Below are 21,833 nucleotides of genomic sequence, written 5' to 3' on the forward strand. Positions count from 1 at the left end.
CCGGTCCCGGACTGTGTGAAGATGAGCAGTTTGCCTGCTGGTGCTGCTGGGGACTGTAGGGGGAGCTGCAGCAGAAGTGCGCAGCCCCTCCCAGGCAGTGTTGCCATTCAGAGCTGGCGCCAGAGGCCAAGATGATTCTCCTTCCCCAGTGCTGTCTCTGCTCTGGACCAGTCACTGCAGCCAAGTAAGTAAGTATTATTTATTTTGCAGGTAGGGGGGTTCGGACTGAGGAGGGGGTGGCAGTGACTTTCAATTGATGTCAGCCATGTTTTTACTTGGCTGGCTGCATTTGTGTGTGTGTGTGTGTCTCTGTGTCAGTGTGTGTGTATGTGTGTCAGTGTGTGTGGTTATGTGTGTCAGTGTGTGTGTGTCACTGTGTGTGTATCTGTGCCAGTGTGTGTATGTGTGTCAGTGTGCATGTGCCACTGTGTGTCAGTATGTGTGTATGTGTGTCAGTGTGCGTGAGTCAGTGTGTGTGTGTATTTATTTATTTATTAACAGTTTCTTATATAGCGCAGCATATTCCGTTGCGCTTTACAATTGTCAACATTGATAGAACAAAACTGGGTAATAACAGACAGATATATAGGTAGGAAGACCCTGCTCGCAAGCTTACAATCTATAGGGAAATAGGCAGTAATACACAAGGATAGGTGCTATATATTGCATCTTGGTCCAGCCACAATGCACAGTTTCTTGGTGGGCTGCATGATCCAGTCACACAGGAATGTCGGCCAAATGTCATGAGGATGTGAGAGAAAGACAATGTGTGAGGTTATGTGTGGACTGTAAAAGGGGATGTAATTAGATATGGAAACTATGAAGGTTGTGTGGGTGGTTCTGGGATCTGATAAGTTTGCCTGAAGAGGTGAGTTTTCAGGGATCGCTTGAAGGATTGGAGACTAGAGGAAAGTCATATTTTGCGTGGAAAGGCATTCCATAGAGTGGGTGCAGCCCTAAGAAAGTCCTGTAACCGTGAGTGGGAGCAAGTAATGTATGGGGATGAGAGACGCAGATCTTGCGCTGAGCGGAGAGGTCGGGTAGGGTGATATTTTGAGATGAGTGAAGAGATGTATGTTGGTGTGGTTTGGTTAATAGCCTTATGTGTAAGTAAGAGTATTTTGTATTGAATACGGTAGAAAACCGGCAACCAATGGAGGGACTGACAGAGTGGGGCAGCAGACGATGAACATTTGGCAAGGAAGATAAGCCTTGCAGCTGCATTCATAATTGATTGTAATGGCGATAGACTGTTTTTGGGAAGACCAGTAAGGAGACTATTGCAATAGTCAAGGCGGGAAATAATAAGTGCATGGATTAGAGTTTTTGCAGTGTCTTGTGTGAGATATGGTCGAATTTTGGATATGTTTTTTAGATGTATGTAACATGATTTAGAGACAGATTGAATGTGGGGAACAAAGGACAGTTCAGAGTCAAGGATGACACCAAGGCAGCGAGCTTGTGGGGCAGGGTGGATTGTCGACTTATCAACTGTGATAGAGAGATCATGTTGGTAACTGTTGTTGGCTGGTGGATATATAATTAATTCTGTTTTAGAAATATTAAGTTTCAGGTGGCGAGATGACATCCAAGATGAAATTGCAGAAAGACATTCAGTGACATGGACCAGTACAGTTGGTGATAAATCTGTGTCAGTGTGTGTGTATGTGTGTCAGTGTGCATGTGTCAGTGTGTGTGTGTGTCTGTGTCAGTGTGTATGTATGAGTGTCAGTGTGTATCTGTCATTGTATGTGCATGTGTCAGTGTCAGTGCCAGATTAAGGTCTACATTGGCCTGGAGCTGAAATTTATGAAGGGTCTATTGTGTGCGGCCACAGGGGTGTGTGACTAGTGCCGCAGGAGTGTGACTAATGATGTGGGGGTGTGGTCTTCACAGAGGGTGTGATATTTGGAGAGGAGGTGACTAGCGCCTACCTTCAAAAACCCTCAATCTCCCTCCGCTCTTCGCTTAATGTGATAGTCTACAATAAATGTGTGTTAATATGACTTTAATATGACAAAAAAGAAAAATGGCACTTAATGGTGATGTAAATATGAAACCCCTCTATTATGTGGGTCACCTAGTGATGTCATGAATGGGAAATCCCTCTAAATGCAAAAAGAGAGACCTTACCTTACTAATAGCTATAGGGATATATCTATTCAATTATGTGGTCTACCCCTGAAAATTAAAGATGGGTACATACATAAAGATTTTCTGTCCAACCATCCAACTAGTTGATTGGTTGGAATAAAAATCTGGTAACGTATGGGAGTAAATGATGATCAGCAAACTGCTCAAATGCCAGAAAACAGATGAAAAGTGTCGGTCAGACAAGTTTGTTAAATGTTTGATCTAAACAATTTGTTCAAACAACAGTTTTTGTCCATTTTCCCGCATTTGGGAGCAAATTGCTGATTGTCATTTGCTTTCATACGTTACCGCATTTTCATTCCAACCAATCAACAAGTTGGATGGTTGGACAGAAAATCTTTACGTGTGTATGCAGCATAAGACTCAAAATTGTGGCAATAGAGATTCTTGTTCCGCTCGGATGTATCCATTTTTAATCACTAGGACAAGGGCTCTGACAAGAGCTCATCCTGACGATGAGAAAGTATTAAAGTAAACGTATCTGCAATCACTTTACTTCTATCTACGGACCCCCTTGTGACTACTGGAAAGCCACACATGCGCAGCAGTTGCAAATGTGCTGTAGATAGAATTGATGTGATTGTGGATGCAAAGCACTTCGGGACGTCCTGTAGCCCACCAGAGAGGGATTGAAAAAATCCCTTTTCGGCAGGACAGTCCTATAGCAGGTAAAGATGGTGTTAGCCCATGCAGACCAGATCTATAAAGCTTTCTTGATCTTGGTAAATACCGTCCCCATGTAAATCTATGGGAATGGATGCTGAGTGAGCAGGTGGATGGAAAACAGGAGATATCTTCAATATCTCCTGCTTTCCTCTTTTGGCAAAATTTGCAAAGCATTTTGGGACATCCTGCACCAGAGAGGGGTTGCAAGATCTCTCTTTAGCAAGGCATCCCCATAGCAGGACGGGACGGCTGCAGCAGAAGTGAGCAGATTGCGATATCTCCTCCTTTCCCCTTTGGAACATATATATATATATACACACACATATATATATTTATATAAATATATATTTATATATATATTAGGGGTGAGCGGGTTCGGATTTCTGAAATCCGAACACCCCCGAGCCCCCCGGAGCCCCCCCGCGCCCCCCCAATCCGAGGCCGATCCGAGTCCGATCCGAGTCAGGCTCGACTTTTCCTGCCTGACTCGGATCTGAAATCGAGGCAAAATGTCATCATCCCGCCTTCCGGGTCTCGCGGGTTTTGGATTCTATATAAGGTACCTGCATCGGCGCCATTTTCTCACTCGGCTGTGGACAGTGAAGAGGGAGGGTGGGAGTTAGGGCAGGCTGGGCTGTGTAGTATAGTGTAGTGTAGTGCAGTGTAGTGTTGTGTTGTGCTGTGCTGAGCTGTGCTGCTGTTGTTTATAGGGGCTGTGTCCACTCCTTCAAAGTCCATAGGGCTGGCTGGACAGTGTTGTGCAGTCAGTTGTCCATAGGTGCTGTGTCCACTCCAAAGTCCTGTGCAGTGTCCCAGTCCTAAAGGGGTGATGTAGTGTTGTCCAGGGGGTGCTCTGTCCATCAGGGGTGCTCCCCCCAAGTGCAAAACAAATAAATATTTTTTCTGTGTTTGTGAATTGTGTGCACTGTGGCTGCACGTGCATCAACAAATGAGCAGCGCCAAGCGTGCGCCTGTGTCCCATAAGTAAAGGGCCGGCTGGCTTGACCATTAAAGGGTGCTGTAACCCCCAAAGTGCACTCCAAAAAAAATAAAAATATATATTTTTTGTGTTTGTGAATTATGTGCGCAGTAGCCACACGTGCATCAACAACATAGTGGCAAGCGTGCGCCTTTGTCATAGGTAAAGGGCCAGCTGGCTTGACCGTTAAAAGGTGCTGTAACCCCCAAAGTGCACTCCAAACCAAATAATAAAATATTTTCTGTGTTTGTGAATTGTGTGCACTGTGGCTGCACGTGTATCAACAAAGGAGCAGCGCCAAGCGTGCGCCTGTGTCCCATAAGTAAAGGGCCGGCTGACTTGTCCCTTAAAGCGTGGTGTAACCCTCAATGTGTGCTCAACAAAAAATTTAAAATTCTCCTTTTTTTTCTGTCTTTGTGAATTGTGTGGGCTGTAGCTGCACCTGCAACCTCAAAGCAGCAGCGACAAGCATGTGTCTGTCTGTTAAAGGGTGGTGTAACCCCCAAAGTGCATTTCAACAAAAATAAAATATTTTCTTCTGTGTTTGTGAATTGTCTGCACTGTACGTGCATCCTCAAAGCAGCAGCACCAAGCGTGCGTCTGTCTGTTAAAGGGTGGTGTAACCCTCAAAGTGTACTCCAACAAAAACAAAACATTTTCTTCTGTGTTTGTGAATTGTCTGCACTGTACGTGCATCCTCAAAGCAGCAGCGCCAAGCGTGCGTCTGTCTGTTAAAGGGTGGTGTAACCCTCAAAGTGCGCACAACAAAGAATAAAAAAATTTTTTTTTTCTGTCTTTGTGAATTGTGTGCACTGTGGCTGCACGTGCAGCAACAAAGGAGCAGCGCCAAGCGTGCGCCTGTGTCCATAAGTAAAGCGCCGGCTGGCTCATTTCTTAAAGGGTGGTGTAACCCACAAAGTGCACTAGTCTCCAACAAAAATACAAATTAACTTTCTGTGTTTGTGTGCGCCTTAGCCACACGTATATATCAATATAACATAAATGGAGGACCAAACTTTCTCCAATAAAAATAAAATAGGGAAAGATCAAGAACCACTTCCTCCTAGTGCTGAAGCTGCTGCCACTAGTCATGACATAGACGATAACATGCCATCAACGTTGTCTGCCAAGGCCGATGCCCAATGTCATAGTAGAGGGCACATACAATCCCAAATGACAAAGTTCAGGAAAATTACCTTAAAAAAAACATTTAAACCATCTGAAGAGAAACGTAAACTTGTCAATATGCCATTTACGACACGGAGTGGCAAGGAACGGCTAAGGTCTTTCCCTATGTTCATGACTAGTGGTTCAGCTTCACATGACTATGGAAGCCCTCCTCCCGCTAAAAAAATCAAACGAGTTAAGCTGGCAAAAGCACAGCGAAGAACTGTACATTCTAAGAAGATGTTACAAATCCCTAAGGAGAGTCCAAGTGTGGTGGCGGTTGCGATGCCTGACCTTCCCAGCACTGGACGGGAAGAGGTGGCTCTTTCCACCATTTGCACGCCCCCTGCAAGTGCTTAAAAGAGCACCCACAGTCCACTTCCTGATATGCAAATTTAAGATGTCACTGTTGAAGTACAACAGGATGAGGATACTGGTGTAGCTGGCGCTGAGAAGGAAGTTGGCGAGGAGGATTCTGATGGTGATGTGGTTTGTTTAAATCAGGCCCCGGGGGAGACAGTTGTTGTCCGTGGGATGAAAAAGCCCATCACGGTCATGCCTGGGCAGAAGACCAAACATTCCACCTCTTTGGTCTGGCAATATTTCTATCCAATTCCGGACAACAACTGTCTTGCCATATGTACCATATGTAAAGGTGAAATAAGTAGGGGTAGGGAAGTTAACCACCTAGGAACATCCTCCCTTATACGGCACCTGCAGCTCGTTCATAAAAAGTTACTGTCAATTTCAGAAACTTTGGCTAAGACCGTAAGCAGTCCAGGGACACCTAAACCCCGTTGTCCTGTTGTATCCAAGCGCCTGCAAACCACACCGTCAACTCCCTCCTCGTCAATTTCCTCCTTAGTCAGGATCTTGCCTCCGTAGAGCCAGTTTGTGCAGGGACAGTTAAATTGCCAGCTTGTTTTGTGGGGGCCCAAACGAACCAATAATTTCAGCCACAGTTGTGTGGCAGACCCTGGCGCTGAAATAATTGGTTTGTTAAAGTGTGCATGTCCTGTTTATACAACATAAGGGTGGGTGGGAGGGCCCAAGGACAATTCCATCTTGCACCTCTTTTTTTTCTTTACATTATGTACAGTTTGGGGCCTAGTTTTTCAAACTGCCATCCTGTCTGCCACTGTGGTATCACTCTTAGATGGGTCACGTGTTTGTGCCGCCCACTCGTGTCGCTTAGCATAGTCATCCAGCTACCTCGGTGCAACCTTTTGGACATAAAAACACTATTGTGAGGTGTGAGGTGTTCAGAATAGACTGGAAATGAGTGGAAATTAAGGTTATTGAGGTTAATAATAGCATAGCAGCAGAAAAACCAACAAATTCTGTGATTTTAGCTGTTTTTATGCTTTTTTTTCAAAAAAATACAGATCCAAAACACAAAACCCAGAACCCAAAACACGGAAGGGTGGTTTTGGCAAAACCAATCCAGATCCAAAACACAGAGAAAGATCCAGATCCAAAACCAACACACAAAACACGAAAAGTGGCCGGTGCACACCCCTAATATATATATATATATATATATATATATATATATATAAAAATATGCAAAAAATGGGGTGCACTCACCAGTCTTCCAATAAAATCCTTTATTTAAATGTTACATAGCAGCAGGTATCATAGTATGTCGATGTTTCGGTCCCAAGTGTGGACCTTTGTCAAGATGTATTACAAAGTACTGACAACCCATTTATACCTTCACAGTACACAGAAACACCACCCACTCTAATTACTAAACCCACCCCTAATTAACAAGTATAACGTAGAAACAGACTATAAGCATAAAAACAATACCTGATCGGATGGGTCCACACCTTATATATCACATATTAATCTAGCATAAGTATATCCAAGGCATATATACACTTTAGAGTCAATGACAATAACCTGATGCCGCTGTAGAGCGTGGTTAAGCTGTCCAGCCGTGTGCGTTCCACCTAGGAAACACTTCCGGTCGGTGGAGCGCATATCCGGCTGAGGTGTAGTCATAGAAACACAGCATACAAAATAATGCAGGAAGTCACCTGACCACCGCGGCATGTTACATCCACACAACATTAAAGTATAGGGGATGACAATGTGCGTTCCACCAAAGGAAAACTTCCTATCGGTGAGACACAATGCCCATCCCATTATCACCAAGGCAACGATATAAACAATCAAGATAGTGATCCATAGTGCTTTCAGGTATCAAACAACTGTGCAAACATCCTATATTGAAAAATATTATACAAACAACACATCAAAGTAAAACTTAATATCACAGGCTAAATATAGCACTATAGGCAAAAGTTGATAAATAACATGCCCTATTCATTATAAGCCACATAGAAAAAAGACCGCAAAAAATAATGAAAAAAACGAAAAAAATATAAAATGTTAATGAAAAATATTTAAAATAAAGAAAAACGTATATCCATTGAAAAATATATTAGCAACAATCCAAGGTGGTGCACCCCAAAGAGAACCAAATTTATTATAAAAAAATACCATAATGTATTGCCTCATTGAGGCCCCGAGGCCAAATGGTGTCCAGTTTGTTAATCCAAACGGCTTCTCTCTTTAAGAGCATTTTCGCTCGATCGCCTCCTCTTCGGGGTGGTGGCACCCAATCGATGATCATACATTTGAGCGATGCTAACAAATGATGGGCTTCAAGAAAGTGCCTGGCTACTGGTTTATCGGAATCCATATTCACTAATGCACTGCGAATAGAAGACCTGTGATTCGCCATGCGTTCTCGAAAAGGGCGAATAGTCTTCCCAACATACACCTTTGAGCATGGACAAGTCAAGATATATATCACATGGTCTGTAGTACATGTAACCCGATGTTGAATCTTGATTCTTCGCCCTGTGTGGGGGTGATGGAATCCTTCCCCTACAGACATGCTCCTGCATGTGGTACAGTTGGCGCATCTGAAGCAACCGGTTTTTTGATATGATAACCATGTTGAGCTGTCCCTCATAGGATTCAAATCTGGACGCATCAATATGTCCTTCAGATCGCGACCACGTCTGTAACTAATTAGCGGTCTATTTGGTAATTTATTACCCAAATTCGGGTCTGAAGAAACCAAGTGCCAGTGCTTGTTAATGGCTTTACGAATGTCCGTACCCGCTGTGTCATAGGTAGTCGTGATGACAAAAGGATTCTGGGGCCTTTTCTTCTTAGCAGTTTTTTTATCACCAGTCAAAAAGATGTTTTGTGCCCTAGCTAGGCATTTATCAATGGTTGGTTTGTTGTAGCCTCTTTCCAGAAATCTTAGTTTCATATCTTCAACCTGAGATAGTGAATTCAATGAATCCGAATTATTACGGAACACTCTCAAAAATTGAGACACTGGTAAGCTCCGTTTTAGAGATTCTGGATGGTGGCTCTTGAAAAATAATAATGTGTTGCGATCTGTAGATTTTCTATATAGCTTATAACCATACCCAGAGGTGGTGGCATAAATGGTAATATCTAGAAAATCTATCTGTACCTTACTGTACTGCATTGTGAACCTAATAGGTGAATTAATTTGATTAAGAACCTGTATCATCTCAAGTAGAGCTTCTTCAGCTCCACACCAGATCAAAAATACATCGTCAATATATCGACGGTAAAAAGCGATACTATCTCCAAACGGTGGCAGGATGTGAGTATTCTCATATCTGTCCATATATAAATTGGCATATGCCGGGGCGATGTTACTACCCATTGCCGTACCGGCCGTTTGGAGATAGTATCGCTCACCGTATCGAAAATAATTACACGTTAGTGATAGTTCCAAAAGACTCATCAGAAATTCAACTGGTGGCATACCATCATGACTTTTAGTTAAAGCATCCCTGGCTGTAGAGATGCCTCCTATGTGTGGTATTACAGTATATAAGGATGAAACATCCATGGTTACCAAAATACCATTATTTAGTGGAGGTAGGACCTTTATTTGATCGATCAGATCCTGAGTATCCTTTAAGTAACTATCACTACAAACCACCGCCTTCTGTAAAAATATATCGACATATTGTGCAACTGGTGAAAATAGTGAGTTATGGGCTGAGATTATGGGACGCCCAGGCGGCTTATCCAAAGTCTTATGGATTTTGGGAAGTAGGAGGCGATCGAGCGAAAATGCTCTTAAAGAGAGAAGCCGTTTGCATTAACAAACTGGACACCATTTGGCCTCGGGGCCTCGATGAGGCAATACATTATGGTATTTTTTTATAATAAATTTGGTTCTCTTTGGGGTGCACCACCTTGGATTGTTGCTAATATATTTTTCAATGGATATACGTTTTTCTTTATTTTAAATATTTTTCATTAACATTTTGTATTTTTTTCATTTTTTTCATTATTTTTTGCGGTCTTTTTTCTATGTGGCTTATAATGAATAGGGCATGTTATTTATCAACTTTTGCCTATAGTGCTATATTTAGCCTGTGATATTAAGTTTTACTTTGATGTGTTGTTTGTATAATATTTTTCAATATAGGATGTTTGCACAGTTGTTTGATACCTGAAAGCACTATGGATCACTATCTTGATTGTTTATATCGTTGCCTTGGTGATAATGGGATGGGCATTGTGTCTCACCGATAGGAAGTTTTCCTTTGGTGGAACGCACATTGTCATCCCCTATACTTTAATGTTGTGTGGATGTAACATGCCGCGGTGGTCAGGTGACTTCCTGCATTATTTTGTATGCTGTGTTTCTATGACTACACCTCAGCCGGATATGCGCTCCACCGACCGGAAGTGTTTCCTAGGTGGAACGCACGCGGCTGGACAGCTTAACCATGCTCTACAGCGGCATCAGGTTATTGTCATTGACTCTAAAGTGTATATATGCCTTGGATATACTTATGCTAGATTAATATGTGATATATAAGGTGTGTACCCATCAGATCAGGTATTGTTTTTATGCTTATAGTCTGTTTCTATGTTATACTTGTTAATTAGGGGTGGGTTTAGTAATTAGAGTGGGTGGTGTTTCTGTGTACTGTGAAGGTATAAATGGGTTGTCAGTACTTTGTAATACATCTTGACAAAGGTCCACACTTGGGACCGAAACGTCGACATACTATGATACCTGCTGCTATGTAACATTTAAATAAAGGATTTTATTGGAAGACTGGTGAGTGCACCCCATTTTTTGCATATTTTTGTTCTTTATGGGTGGTTTTTGGACTTCCTTTTGGGTAAGCTACCCCAGCAATTTAACTATGAGGACGTGAGTGTGGACCAACCCGAACTATATATATATATATATATATATATTAATATACATATATATATATATATATATATATATATATATGCAACAGAAGGGTGAGAGCAGCACTTTGGATGCATAAAAGATGTTCATAAAATCAGGCCTGATGAAAGAAAAGTAAAAGTTCTCTGAAAAGTTCAACTTAAGAGGCTGCTCTTTAAATCATTTTTATGTGTCCAGAGTGCCTGTCTCACCCTCCTGTTGCTTGTACCATTGGTAATATATAAAAACTTTATAATATAAAAGCAATCAGTTACATACATTCAAAGTTTAAAATAAGCAGCATGGAACAAGTTTGGTGCAGTCGCTGATCTCCAAGGACCCATTAGCACCGTTTCCCGAAAGGATTCCTGTAACACTCTGTGTTCTGAGTCCCTGCCGGTTAACTGAACACAGAACGTAACTGATTGCTTTTATACTATAAAGTGTTTATATACTTTACAATTGTGTTCTGCTTTCCTGTTCCTAGAATACACAATACCGGGCTGGGTGAAGCTTTTAAGAGAAGCGACCCTTTTAAAGTACGGAGGTCATAGACTAAGCACAAGTGAACTCATTGCACAATTATCCAATAGATGTATGTATATACACACATATTCTATACACACATAATATATATATATACATATATATATATATATATATATATATATAATATATATATACACACATCTATATATATAAATATATATATATATATACACACACACAGTATATACATACTACAAATACTGCATGGTATATATGTGTACTACATATACAATATATACACATACATATATGTGTGTGTATATATATGTATATATCTTGTCAGTACATATATATACTACATATACAATACATACACGCACATATATATATATATATATATATATATATACACACATATGTCTTGTCAGTACCTGCAAACTGATTATCAGCAGCACTGCAGCAGCCAGCAAGAGGCTTCTGTTCTGTGTCCCCCGATCACCAGCAGCCAACATGACACCTCAGAGGGACAGTCCCTGGTCGTCGAGCAGCCCTCACAGATGACCGATAGTACGTGGCTGGATTACTTCTTTCTGGGCACCGCAGCGGACCGTAGACAAGGTGGAACTTAATTGACGTCGCAAGTTGTGACGTCATAAGGCACGGGACTCTGTATGCGGTGCAGGGAAGGCTAGTGATGCCTTTCTCTGCGCCGCTATGTAATCAATTTGTGCCAGTATTTGATCCCGGGGTGGGAGGGGGAATCGCGGCTTGCGGTTGAGGGGGAGGAGTCTTGGATTCTCACTAGCAGGCTGCTGTAGCAGGAAAAAAATTCCTGTCTGCAGCAGAACAGAAGATGTTGTGGGCCTATTTTAATGAGGGGCCTGGAGCTGAAGCTCCATCCGCCCCATTGTTAATCCGGCCCTGGTCAGTGTGTGTGTGTGTCTCCGTCATTGTGTGTGTATGTGTGTCAGTGTGCGTGTGTCACTGTGTGTGTATCTGTGTCAGTTTGTGTCAGTGTGTGTATGTGTGCCAGTGTGTGTGTATGTGTGTCAGTGTGTGTGCATCTGTGTCAGTGTGTGTGTATGTGTCAGTGTGCATGTGTCAATGTGTGTGTATGTCTGTGTCAGTGTGTGTATGAGTGTCAGTGTGTGTCTGTCAGTGTGTGTGTGCATGGTCAGTGTGTGTGTGTGTCTGTGTCAGTGTGCATGTGTCAGTGTGTGCGTGTGTCTGTCAGTGTGTGTCAGTGTGTGTGTATCAATGTGTGTGTGTATCTATGTCAGTGTGTGTGTATCTGTGTCAGTGTGTGTGTATCTGTTATGGTGTGCTGAGAAATGATATGGAGGGGAGGCAATGGTGTGGCTGAGAGATGACACAGAGGGAGGAGGCGATGGTGTGGCTGAGAGATGACGCAGGGGGTAGGCGGTGGTGTGGCTGAGAGTAGATGCAGGGGTAGATGATGGTTTGCAGAGAGATGACGCAGGGGGAGGTGATGGTGTGCTGAGACATGACGCAGAGGGGAGGCAACAGTGTGGCTGAGAGATGATGCAGGGAGGGAGGAGGTGATGATGTGCTGAGAGACGACGCATGGGGGGAGGCAATGGTGTGCTGAGAGATGACGCAGAGGGTGGTGGTGTGGCTGAGAGATGACACGGGGGGAGGTGATGGTGTGCTGAGAGACAACGTAGGGAAGGGAGATGATGGTGTGCTAAGAGATGACTCAGGGGGGTAGGCGCTGGTATGGCTGAGAGACGACACAGGGGGAGGTGATGCTTTGCTGAGAGACGATGCAGGAGGGGAGAAGATAGTGTGGCTGGGAGATGACGCAGGGAGGGAGGTGATGGTGTGCTGAGAGATGACACAAAGGGGAGATTGTGTGGCTGAGAGATGCAGAGGGAAGGAAGTTACACAGGGGGAAGGTGTCTCGTTGAATCACTGTTGTATAATAATGACCTTGTTAATATTCTTACACAAACATGCATCTTCCGGATGATGTGACCTACAGTACATGAATATTGAATACCGACTGAAGATGCCTTCATCCCAGGGAGGATACATACCACATTGTGAGATCCCACCGCATAGATAGGGTGCATATGGAATGGAAATGAATGTTCCCAGAGTGACGAGAAAACGGTGGTGTGTCTTGTCGGCACACCCCATTTTCAGTGACCATGCCCATTTGGTATGTAACCACACCCCTTTGGTATGTGACCATGCCCCTTCGGTATGTGACCACGCCCATTTTTGTTGGCATAATTTTTTTTTACTGTATGTGTGTGTGTGGGGGGGCACCATTCTGGAACTTACCCTGGGCTCCAGAAACCATAGTCATGCCACTGGTTGCTCAATGCTGCAAAAATTATATGCTGGCATAGAGTAGCTGACTGGGGTCACAGTGCAGGAGCCCAGAGACCATTTGACCAGTGCCCCAGAGAACCTCACTAGAGCACCAATCACCAGTCCCTGGAAGCAAGTAAGTATTTTTTTTAACTATATTTTTTTGCAGTGATCAGCTTGTGGTCTATTCAGAGGGGCCAGCTCCTGGCTCTGCTCTGCCTGTTATGGCAGAGCAGGAGTCAGAGCTAGTGAAAGCCAAAATAACGCCATCTGAAGGTGGCATTATTATCACAGGGCTTACCCTGGCATTTATTCACAATATATTATGAATAAATCTGAGCAGATCACATTTACCATTACAAGTGTGGGAAATGTGATCTGCCAACTAAAAATATTTGAATTGAATGGATTGGAGTAGTTTTTCACAAAAACAACTCCAATTGCCCTTTAATAAATGTATGTGTTACTAAAATAATGTGAAAAAAGTTTTCACATTATTTTAGTAAAAAATGATGTTAATAAATATGCCCCTTAATGTGTTACAGGCATATGAAGTTTCATCCTGGGAATTCTGTATGGCAGGTTGATTTTTAAAAAAATTTAAACTTTAAGTGATTGAAAAATTTAAGTCTGTGGTGGTTTAATAGAATCTTGTAGACTGTAGTTAGTTAATGAGGAAAAAGAGAGTTTGTACAATTTAAGGTAGATATTTCATGCAAGAGTAAAGAAAATGTGTCAAGTAAATTTGCTGGGATCCTGGGAAGTGTGCTGATTTACAGAAGATGTGAGCTCCATTACAGGGCCTGTGTGCTTTATTAGCTGGTGGGTGCTGCATTACAGGGGATTTGTGCCCATGGGTGTATGCTATATTTCATGTGATGTGTAATGAATTGCATTAATCATGTGTAAGGGAGAGTGTTAGAGGGCTGAATATAAGATGCTAGAAAGTCATAGAGGTAAATTTACTAAGCTTCGAGTTTGGGTGAGTTTGCAAACTCACGTGAGTTCAGGCATGTTTTTCATCTTGCAAATTAACTAAAGCCAAACTCAAGTGAGTTTGGAAGTGAGTTCTCTCTTTTCACTGTTAAAACTCATGTGAGTTTGCAAACTCGAAAAAACTCACCATCGGCTAAATTAGGAAGTACTTTACATGTGTGAGATTGTAGCAAACTCACTGTGAAATAGAAGTATTAAACACTCACCTCTTGAGCTGTGAGTTTGGCAGAAACATACACAGATCAGAGTGATTTGTGTATATTTCTGCCTGTATACCTAATATAAAGTGTTTTTATTTAAAATAAAAACTTTGGGTCACCCCCCTAAAGCATAGCCAGCCAAGGACTTGCCATTCAGTCCTGGTTCCTAAAATTACAGGGAGCAAAATGAGTAGGGTTCCATGGTAATTTAAGAACCAGCACCAGGCTGCAGGGCCAGTCCTGGTTTTAAATATAGGGGGAAAAATTGCGTATGGTACCCCCTATATTTAAAATAAGCAGCAGACCAAACCGACCCGGGTGCAATGCCACAGCCCGGAGACCCTTTCACTGGGGCTCGGTGGCCAAAGCATTACAACCCCAAGCTGGCCAGGCCAAGCCAGGGATCTCAGTGGAGGTGGGGACCCCCACAAGAAAGGGCCCCCCTCTCCTGAAATGGGTAGGTGTATGTAATAAACTTTTACTTATCATGGTGTGTGTCCTGTCATTATTTAACTACTTATTTTACAGTGGTGGTACGGGTGCCGCCCATCTGCAGACCAAGCCTGGGGTTTCGGGAGAGGGGGGCCCTTACTTGTGGGGGCCCCCACCTCCCCTGAGATCCCTAAGGGCAGGCATGCTGGCACCTGTAATGCCACTGTAAAATACAATAGTTTCCAACAAAATAATCCTTTATTACCCCTGTACCCATGCTCCAGGGGTGTGGGGAAGAGCGCTTGGCTTCAGACCAAGCCTGGGGTTTCAGGAGGTGGGGTGCTTTCTTGTGGGGGACCCCACCTCCCATGAGATCCCTGGATTGGCCTGACCAGCTTGGGGTTGTAATGCTTTGGACACCGAGCCCCGATGAAAGGGTCTCCGGGCTGTGGCATTACACCCCAGTCGGTTTGGTCTGGTGCTGGTTTTAAATATAGGGGGTACCCTATGCAATTCCCCCCCTATATTTAAAACCAGGCCTGGCCCTGCAGCCTGGTGCTGGTTCTTAATTTGCAGTGGAACCCTACTCATTTTGTTCCCCGTCATTTTAGGAACCAGGAATGGCTGGCAAGTCCGGGGCTGGTTATGCTTTTAGGTGGGGGGACCCTATGTCATTTTTTATCTAACACTTTTTTTTACAGGTTCAATACACAAGCAGCCTTCACATATTTCACTGATATGTGCAGGCTGCTTGCTTGGGTGAGTTTTGCAGAGAGAAAACACTGCAATCTCGAGTAAGTAATCTCATATAACCTCTCATCTAAACGCTCCTTAAACTCTCCTCTAAACTCGCAATTTGGGGAAAAAAACTCAATCTGCTGCACCATCGAAAAATTCACTTTCAGCTAAACTCACTTCTTAAATTTGCGAGTTTTAAAAAGAGAAAATTCAACTGAGTTTTGGTGAAACAAAGTGAGTTTAAAAACAGCAAAACTCGACCAAACTCGATTCTTAGTAAATTTACCCCATAGAGTGAAGCATAGGTTTAATGCACAGAAGGATGTAGGTAAATTCTATGACCCACCTCTATGATGGAGGAGTACATGCCCTCTTTAGTGCTGCACAGATAGCTGCCACTTTCACAATCTCCTTGAAATGCTTTTTTAAAAGTTTGCAAGTATGTACTACACGTTTCAAGCACATAAGTGGCAAGTTCATTCAGACTGTAGACGGACAACAACACAGGCTAATAGAATCAGCAGACAAGATTTGTGCTGTGCTGGACTGTTCTAAATTCTGCAAAATGTGTAAGAAGTAGACATGTGCGCAGCGCCGCAGACCCCTGTGTTTTGGATTTGATTATGGTTCTAGTTCTTCATAATGTTTTGGTTTGGTTTTGGATCAGTATTTTTTTTTCAAAAAATCTAAAAAAACAGCTAAATTCATGTCATTTGGGACTGGTTTTGTTCCTTCAGTATTATTAACCTTGATATCATTTATTTTCAGTAATTTCCAGTCCATTTAGACCACCTCACAGTTCACAATATTGGTTTCGCCAGTTTTGGCCAAAGGCTGCAGCGAGCTGGCTGACTAAGCTACGCAACAGAGCAGCAGCACAAGCACACAGCAGTAGCACATCTATGAAATATTGTGGCCCAGCAGTGACAGACAGGATAACAGTTTAATAAAGGCAAACACAGGAGTAAAATCACAATTTGAATCAGGCATTAATAAAATCACTCTGTTGGGAATTCAATGCGATTCAACCATATGATAAGTTAGGATAATATGTGCATGCCTTAATGGTGAGAAGAGAAGGATGACCAAGCATGATTCTGGTCACAGCTACTTACATATACAAAATGGAGCACTGAGAAAGAAGACTGGCATGTGATACTTATGATAACTCCCCCCAAAAAATATAATATTTGGAATAACAAGTAAGAGAGGAGGTTTCAAAAGTCTAGACATTACAGCCAGGCTTGTGGGACAACAAAAGGCAGCATGCCATGCTGAAACTTCCCATAACATTGGGACAGCTACAGGTCGCTATGTTATGTTGTAGTATAGACATACACAGGACCTGTACACTCTGTTATAATCTCCCCTGATGTCAGGGTGATGGGGTCTGAGAAGATGAATATGTGAGCTTCCTGTGGGCATTAGATATGCCCGACTATAGGGTAATAGAGAAGGCCCCAGTCTCACATCTATCCACTCCATGACAACAAACACCTGGTACCTCCTCCTTTAGCTCATCAGACCTTCCAGTACAGGAAGCCCCTGGAGGAGCAATGGACTCTTACAGCAGTGACCCATTACACCCCGACCATCATTCCCTCCTCCATGTCTCAGAGACGCCAAAGCATGGGAATAGCTCTGTGATAACTCTCTGCTGCTGTACCTTTGAAGCTTTTCCTGGATTCCTCAAATAAGGTAACCATGTTCTCAACAAGTCCTGCGTCACTGAGAGGATCATCATTCTGGGCTGCTGGTACCTTCTGCCAATGATCACCATGAGGTTGCAGAGTCCCCTCAGGGTCAAAAATAGGAATTTTGCCACCGGGGCGAGGAAGTAATTTGGCGCCCACTCGACAAAAGCAAAACAAAGAAGAAACAAAGGGTTCTTCTAAAAATGGGTGTTATTGTGTGACACAGAAATGCCCCTTACACATTACGCCTCACAGTAGAGCCCCTTATACACTTTACACCACAGTAGAGCCCTTTACACATGTTACGGAACAGTAAAGCCCCTTACACACATTACTACACAGTAGAACTGCTTATACACGTTACACCACAGTAGATACCCTTATACAGTACACATTATGTCGTGGTAGATCCCCTCCACCTCATTCCTCTTCCTCAATAATCCTCCTCATCATTCCTCTTTCTCATCAGTCCTCCTCCTCCTCCACCACCTCCTCCTCCTTCCTCCTTCTCATTATTACTCATTATTATAATTATTATTCCTCCTTGTCATCATTTCCCCCTCCTCCTGGGAGCAGCTATGCTGCTTACCTTTGTTATTAAGGTGCTGTGCCCAGCAGCATCCACAGAAAGGCTCCCATACCTGGTGAGAGTCCCCATCTCTCGCTGCTCTGCGGCCACTGCTGACAGGTCCCCCTCATGGTTTCTGTCACTCTTGCCTGTCGGATCCAATCAGAGGCTACTACCATTTTTACAGACCAATTGTTGGCTGAGAGACAGCCATTCTTAGCCAACCAGCAACCTATTTCCATGATAGTAGCCGTTGATTGGATTTGTCAGACAGAAGTGACAGAAACCAAAACACCGAGATCCAAATCAGTGAGCTCATCTTGGCTCCTTTTTGATTCTGAGCCTGATGGGAAAACCCAAACCAGGTCAGTTTGGAACCTCTAAGTTTGGGGGGTTCAGTTTCCAGGAAACCGAACCTGTTCAACTCAACTAAGAATATAATATTTTACACATTGATCATTTGTTTTCCTAAACCCATTTCCTCTTAAATTTCAACAAAACTTCTTTGACTTCTTTGTTCTTTAGACTGTAAATGAAAGGATTTAACATTGGAACCAAAACAGCATACACAAGAGCAAACCACTTGTCCAGTTTGGAAGAGTAGTTGGATGTGGGTTGCATGTGCAAAGATGTTATTGTCCCATAGAATAGAATAATGCAGGTCAGGTGAGAAGAGCAGGTAGAAAAAGCTTTATTTTGACCCTTAGAAGACTTTATTTTTAGGATTGCTGAAATTATGAAAACATATGAGACTACAGTGAAAATAAATGTAATAAATCCCAGTAGTGCTCCTTCAATGTAGTTTAGCATTTCTACTTCAGATATATCACTGCAAGAGATCTTTAGCAAAGGCGTAACATCACAGAAGATGTGGCTGATTCGATGAGAAGCACAAAAGGACATCTGAGATATAAGGACCGAGTGTCCAATAGGGTTTAAAAACCCAATAGTCCACGCTGTAACTGATAGGTCAGTGCAGTGTCTTATACTCATTTTACTATTATAATGAAGGGGGTGACATATTGCAACATAGCGGTCATATGCCATAGCTGTAAGCAGCATAACTTCAGTGCAACTTAATAACACAAATAAGTACAGCTGAGTTATACATTCCCAGAATGAGATTGTATTATACTTGGTGATGAGAATATATAATAGTTTAGGTAGAATATTTGTGGTAGAAGCAATGTCAATGACGGAAAGGTTAATTAAGAAGATGTACATAGGAGTGTGCATGTGGGGAGTCACCCAAATCACAGCTATAATGGCGGCATTTCCACAGACCACAACAAGGTAGGAAATGAACAATATTACCAACATAAAGTATTGGAGTTTTGGGTCATCAGTCAATCCTTCAAATGAGAAATCTGTTGTATTAAATGTTTCTTCTAATAACATTTCTGTATAATGAAAATAAAATGATTTATATTTTAATATTAATATTATTACATTCCTTCATCACACAGTAAAATATATAAAATAACTTTATAATATACAATGTGGGTTTGTGCTAATGAAGGGCAGATACAGTGCAAAGCTGAAATTTGCCAATATAGGAATCAATGTACTTTTGCGTTATCAGATTTTACAATATTCAGCTTCCCAGGTTGCCCAGAGATTCCTTTAGGACTAACTTTCACACAGTGTGTGAAAATTCCCAGCTTTTACTTAGCTTTTAAATGCCGGGTGGATTTGAAGGTTCTAGTCTTATACCCCTTTCACACTTTTACCCAGTAATTTGCTGAACAACACAGGGTTTTTTTCTGTGTGAAAGGGTCAACCTGGGACCTAATTCCCGGGTCTCCAACCCTGCAAAAAAACAAGGGTCGAAGACCTGGGAATTATGTCCCGGGTTGACCCTTTCACACAGAAAAAACCCTGTGTTGTTCAGCAAATTATATTTACCGGGTAAAAGTGCTATACCCGGTAATTTGCCTTTCTGTGTGAAAGGGGTATAAATAAGTGCATCCTGAAACTCCAGTGTTTAATTGAACTAAAGCAAAACTGGAAGCATTCTCTGTGTTAAAGGGTCACAGATGCTTCCCACAGCACAAACCAGGTGACATTTTCTCCTTGGTCAACAGGTGATGTGCAGCTCGACATGCAACACAAGCTGTTTCTAATCATGGAAGCTCTTATTACAACAATCTTGCGTTTGTACAAACCCGAAAGAGATTATGGTGCATATTTATGAAGGGAATTTTGCAAGAAATACCCCATATGTTAAGTATCCCCAGGATTTAAGAAGTGGGGTTGCAGCAGATATATCTGAAATCTCACACGGTAACCTCAATTCGTTTCTATGGAGGATATAAAACATTTCAAATTTACCAAGCCCCGGAATGCGAAACTTGGTCCCAGTAGCTGTTATCATCTTCAGATGGTTTTAGCCTATAGTAACCTATGGGCTACTGTTTCTCATTTGTTTACAATGCAGGTTCTTTTAGATCACTCCCCGCTTGCCTGTACTCGCGCATGCACTGCCTGAGAGCATTATACTCCCCAGATAAAAAACCGGAAGCAAAGTGATAGCGATACTGTAGCTATCAATTTACTTCCAATGCGTTGCTTGGACAGGGCTTTCTTGGAAGCTATGATCCGGCACCTGAAGCATGGTTACTGCAAGTGGTAATTTGCATTACAAGATTGCAATTACCAGTGAAAATAGCTCTACACAACTGCATTTTAAATGCTGATTGTGCTAAATATGGCCTTATATTGTATGTATTTGTTATACACTGCCCAATGATCATTTTATGTGTTTGCAAAAGGAAAGCTATAGAATTATTGGTTGCTTTAGAAATTGTTTGGACTGCTAGGCTTCATTGAGTTTGGGGCCCTTGAAACTGTATATTTGCATGGCTATACAGATTTTTAGCATTTTCAGGACAATTCCATTCACTGCTCTATGCAAGGTAGAGAATTCCAGAGAGTTGCTGTTGCAAAGCTAATATCTTGACACCATTCTAGATACTAGAACAGTCCTTCATATGCAGCACTAAGGGCCTGATTCAGAGTTGTCAGCTAATCCCGTCGCTACTGCAACCTTTTACGCAGCTGTTATGTGAAAATATGTAAATGTCGCAGCCACTGGGCGATGTATTAAGACTCTCACCTGTGGCTTTGCAAATCCAATCATCTGTGTAGAATGTGACGCATCAGTAGCAGATCAGTCGATCATCGGCCTTCTGAGTAAGCCTGTGGCTACACAGAATGGACGATGGAACTAAGGGCCACATTCAGCAGTGCACGCAGATTCCCGATGTTCAGGAATCTGCGCAGGCGCCAGACCCGTTCTGCGCATGTGCAGAACGGGTCTGCGAGCCTGCACGTAAACTGACAGCAGACTGTCAGTGATTGACAGTCTGCTGCCATTTGGTGGCAGGGAGGGGGCGGCCGATGGTACACGGATTATACAATGCTGCGTTGGCGTGATGCCTCCTGCTGCATTACCATATCTGCAAGGATCGCATTGCAAAGCTGCCTAAGTGCATACATCATATATCTATAGCCTACGTTCAGCTTTGAAATTGCGATCCTTACAGAATCAGGCTCTAAGTGCCAGAGTTGAGAGTTGGGAATAGAGTAAGAAAGAACAAGTAACTGTGCATCTTAGTAAAACCATGCTGTAGTGCAGGTGGGGCAGATATAAAATGTTCAGCAAGATTTAGATTTGGGAGGGGTGTTTCCATATTGAAATCTTTACAGGTATTTGCACCCCTTACATTGCAACATGGTTTGTCCAGGTGCACAGTTATTTGCTCTGTCTTACTCTATTCCAGAATATGAATCAGGCCCTAAGACACTGGCACCAGTGAAGCTGCGTACAAAGATGACACTCCTATAAAACGGTTGCAATACCCCAGCAGTTTTGTAACCACCCCCCCATTAGCACCCGTTACCACCCCCAAATAGCCGATAACTGTCAATCACTCTTTTCTTATAGCAAAATTGAAGAGCACTGGGTTGCTTGCACAGTGTGACTTAGATGCACGCGCTGTAATAAAATCTTTGGCCGACTGCATAAATATCAGGATAGCATTTATCTCTGAATCATGCCCTAAGTGAGAAGAAGTATAAGGGATCAGCAGCTGCTTTGAGTACCTTGGACCCTGATTATCTAAGGCTATAACGTCTGTCAGTAAAGTCCATC

General features: G+C 42.7%; 1 protein-coding gene across 1 annotated transcript; it reads right to left on the reverse strand.

Moving 5' to 3' along the window:
- Positions 1-18,148: 18,148 nt before the first annotated feature.
- Positions 18,149-19,078, reverse strand: LOC148501494 (olfactory receptor 5AR1-like). The gene has a single exon (XM_088450431.1). The coding sequence runs from the start codon at positions 19,076-19,078 to the stop codon at positions 18,149-18,151; it is 930 nt and encodes a 309-aa protein (XP_088306557.1).
- Positions 19,079-21,833: the final 2,755 nt, after the last annotated feature.

This window comes from Taudactylus pleione, unplaced genomic scaffold (assembly GCF_031769625.1).
Source record: "Taudactylus pleione unplaced genomic scaffold, aTauple2 ptg000518l, whole genome shotgun sequence".
In the NCBI taxonomy this organism is placed as follows: Eukaryota; Metazoa; Chordata; class Amphibia; order Anura; family Myobatrachidae; genus Taudactylus; species Taudactylus pleione.